At 41.1% G+C, this 3,843-nt stretch overlaps 1 protein-coding gene and 1 non-coding gene across 2 annotated transcripts; both read left to right on the top strand.

Moving 5' to 3' along the window:
* The first annotated feature begins 937 nt into the window (after positions 1-937).
* Positions 938-1,044, top strand: LOC117279720 (small nucleolar RNA R71). The gene has a single exon (XR_004510136.1). It is a non-coding gene; the product is annotated as a small nucleolar RNA R71 (small nucleolar RNA).
* Positions 1,045-1,909: 865 nt separating this feature from the next.
* Positions 1,910-2,592, top strand: LOC138910526 (uncharacterized). Its single transcript, XM_070201769.1, has 2 exons — positions 1,910-2,198; positions 2,324-2,592. The coding sequence occupies exons 1-2, from the start codon at positions 1,910-1,912 to the stop codon at positions 2,590-2,592; spliced, it is 558 nt and encodes a 185-aa protein (XP_070057870.1).
* Positions 2,593-3,843: the final 1,251 nt, after the last annotated feature.

Below are 3,843 nucleotides of genomic sequence, written 5' to 3'. Positions count from 1 at the left end.
TGTAGCGAAAAGGATTCCAACAATAGGGAAAATTATAACCTTAGATCATTCCAATTCTTGTCTACAAACCGTAGTAGTTAGTTATTAATTGTTGCACTTTCATTACGTAATATTTAGCTAGTAAACATCCAAATTGTCACTTAAATATTTCTGAAGATTGATTGCGTGAGTTCGTACGAGTCTAGTAGCTGTGTTTGATAGGTTAATTTCCTATGGGATTCGACTCCGAACTTATTAGCCGGAATATATTTGCAACGACCGCATAGTCCTTTTTATAAGGCATAGTTAGGCGTGATCAAATTTTGGCGTCGTTGCCGGGGAGTTAATGGTGTATTAATTACAACTAAAAGAATTGCTAGAATTCTTAGTGTAGTCAATTTTATTCATTTTTTAAACCAAATACATTGAAATATTAACGTTTGTATTCTTGGGTGTTACAGGTGCATGCCTAGGAACTCCTCGAGAATTGGTGTATTGCTCGAAGCATTATCAAATCCTGAGAAAGTTTTCAAGGCATTGAATCGTGCAAACAAGAAGGACAAACAACAACAGAACTCAACAGAACGAATCGAACTTGACATGGATGACGTAATAGAAAATCCAAATAATAGAAATAATGACTCGAACAATTAGGGTGTGGTGCCTCTTGAGCCAGAATCAGCCTTGTATGATTGGTCACAACCCACCGCCGAAAATCTGGTGACCAGCCATATTATTGGCTATAGAGTTGTTTGGGTCCAAAGCCTCAGAGTGAACTACAGGAGTAATCGTAAAGTCTCTTGTCATCCATCCTGAGTTTTGAGCTATTTTGTCAAGTAGGATCTTGCATTCTCTGAATGATTTGCTCAAAAATGCTCCACCCGCTGAAGCATCAACATTAGCCTTTAAGTTGTCTGCCAATCCCATGTAGAACCTCTGACCCAACATTTGCTTTGGAATGCCATGATGTGGACACTTAACAAGCATACCCTTGAACCTCTCCCATGTTTCTTGTAGTGTTTCTGTTGGTCTCTACCTAAAGCTCAATATCTCATCAATTTGTTTGGCAGTCTTATTGGGTGGGTAGAACTTGTTTACAAATTGCTTGACTAATTCCTCCCATGTAGTGATGGAGTTTATGGGGAGTGAATTAAGCCAAGTCTGATCTTCTCCCGTCATCGAGAATGAAAATAATAATAGCTTTATTGCTTCCGGTGTCACATTAGGTTGCCTTTGTGTGACACATATCGACAAGAAATTTTTTAGATGCTGCTGAGGATCTTCAATGTAAGACCCTGAAAACAGTCTCTTTCTCTGCAAAAACCAACAGCCGGCTTATTAACAACCTTAATAACAACAGATTGTGAGACAAGATGATGGGTTTGCTGAACTTAAGGGAATGCTGGACAGCAACAACAGAATGTTGCAACAACTGATTGGGTCTAACGAAAAAATGCAAGAGAGAGTGGACTTACATGAATCAGTGATAAAGGGTATTGATGTTCAATTAGGACAGATTTCTATGGCTATAAACATTCATCCCCAAGGGATGTTACCTGTAGACACACAAATCAATCCAAAAGATCAGGGCCCAAAACAGCTTATGGCAGTGAGTCTACGAAATGGTAGATACCTAGATCTGAAGCAAGAGATTGCTTGTGAAAGCCGACCTACTGAAATACTTGTGCCAGTACCCATTGAGATCGATGATTCAACAGGATTAACTGAGGTGACGGTACAACATGCACAAGAGAGCACAAACAAAGAAAAAGAGGTTACGAAGGAGACTGATGTAACACAAGAAACGTCAGTAGAAGCAGTGCCTGAGTAAGATAAAAATCAAATCACATGAAAGAAGCGGCCTCCAGTACCTTTCCCCTAAAGATTGGCCAAATATCAAAAAGATGAGCAGTATAAGAAATTCTTGGAGATGTTGAAACAAATTCAGGTTAACATTCTATTGATTGACGCCTTAAAGAAAATGCCTGGTTATGCAAAACTGATGAAGGACTTGATGTCTCATAAGTTCGACTTTCAAGACTTGGCCACGGTTACACTGACTCAGATATGTAGTGCTGTTGTGACGAGACCCATAGCTGAGAAGTTATCTGATCCAGGGATTTTCACAATCCCATGCACAATAGGCAACAATGCGTTTGCTAAGGCACTTTGTGATTTGGGGGCAAGCATAAACTTGATGCCCTTGGATATCTACAAAAGTTAGGCATTGGAAGAGCTAGACCCACGTCCATGTTACTACAGCTGGTCGACCGGACAGTGAAGAGGCCCTCTGGTATCCTTGATGATGTATTATTACAGGTTGGGAAGTTTGTGTTCCCAGCAGATTTTGTCATTCTAGACTGTCGGGTTGACGAGGAGATTCCCATAATTTTGGGAAGACCATTCTTGTCCACTGGGAGAGCTTTAATCGACTGTGAGATTGGAGAGCTCAAAATGAGACTAAATGATGAAGAAATAACATTCAACGTGCAGAAATCTATGCGGCAACCGAGTGAATTTGCTAACTGCTCTCTAATAGAAGTCGTGGATGTAATTTTGGAGGAGGAAGATGAAACCTTGAATGCTAAAGACCCTCTAGCAGTTGTCTCATGAATATAGATGAAGTAAATGGAGAGGATTTGGCGGAATGAGTGTTGTCTCTTGAAGGCCAAGGGTTTTGGAAAAGAGAGCTCGAATTTGAGCCTTTACACTTAGAAGAAAGAAAATTTCCTCAGCTAAGCCGTCGATAGAAGAGCCACCAAAGTTGGAACTAAAGCCGCTACCACCTCACCTCAGGTATGCTTTCTTGGGACCTAACTCAACTTTACTTGCTATTATCTCGTCTGGTTTGTTAGATGTGCAGAAAGAACAACTTTTGCAGGTATTGAGTGAGTGCAAAACTGCAATTAGTTGGACCATTGCAGATAATAAGGGTACCAGCCCGGCCTTCTGTATGCATAAGATTCTACTGGAAGATGGCCACAAACCTTCAAGAGAACATAAAAGAAGGTTGAACCCCAACATAAATGAAGTTGTGAAAAAGGAAGTGAAAAAGTGGTTAGATGCGGGGATCATTTTCCCCATCTCCAACAGCAACTGGATCAGCCCAGTCCAATGTGTGCCTAATAAAGGTGGGATGACTGTAGTGCAAAACGAGAACAATGAGTTGATATCAACAAGAACAGTCACGAGATGGCGAATTTGTATGGACTACATAAGATTGAACAAGGCCACACGAAAAGACCACTTTTCCTTGCCGTTCATTGATCAAATGCTAGATAGATTGGCCGGGAAGTATCACTTTTGCTTTCTGGATGGATACTCGGGGTATAATCAAATCTCCATTGCACCAGAAGATAGAGAAAAAATATCATTCACCTGCCCATATGGCGTCTACGCCTTTCGGAGGATGTCGTTCGGCCTATGCAATGCACCCGCCATATTTTGAAGGTGCATGATGGCCATCTTCACTGATATGGTAAAGGACATCATGGAGGTCTTTATGGGTGATTTCTCGGTGGTGGGAGACTCATTCGATGATTGCCTAAGGAATTTGAAAAGAGTGCTGAAAAGATGTGTCGAGACTAATCTGGTACTCAATTGGGAAAAGTGCCAGTTCATGGTACAGGAAGGTATAGTCTTGGGGCACCTAGTGTCGAGTAAGGGCATTGAGGTAGATCGTGAAAAGGTTGATGTGATCGAAAAGCTTCCACCACCCACTTCCGTCAAAGCAATAAGAAGTTTCCTGGGCCACGCCGGGTTCTATAGACGGTTTATAAAAGATTTTTCCAAAATTGCTAACCCCTTGTGTAAATTTCTTGAAAACGATCACCCTTTTGTGTTTTCTGATGACTGTAGGGTAGC

The sequence above is a fragment of the Nicotiana tomentosiformis genome, chromosome 4, assembly GCF_000390325.3.
Source record: "Nicotiana tomentosiformis chromosome 4, ASM39032v3, whole genome shotgun sequence".
Classification (NCBI taxonomy): Eukaryota; Viridiplantae; Streptophyta; class Magnoliopsida; order Solanales; family Solanaceae; genus Nicotiana; species Nicotiana tomentosiformis.
The sequence above is the reverse complement of the archived record's forward strand: the minus strand, read 5'-3'. Positions and strand labels throughout refer to the sequence as shown.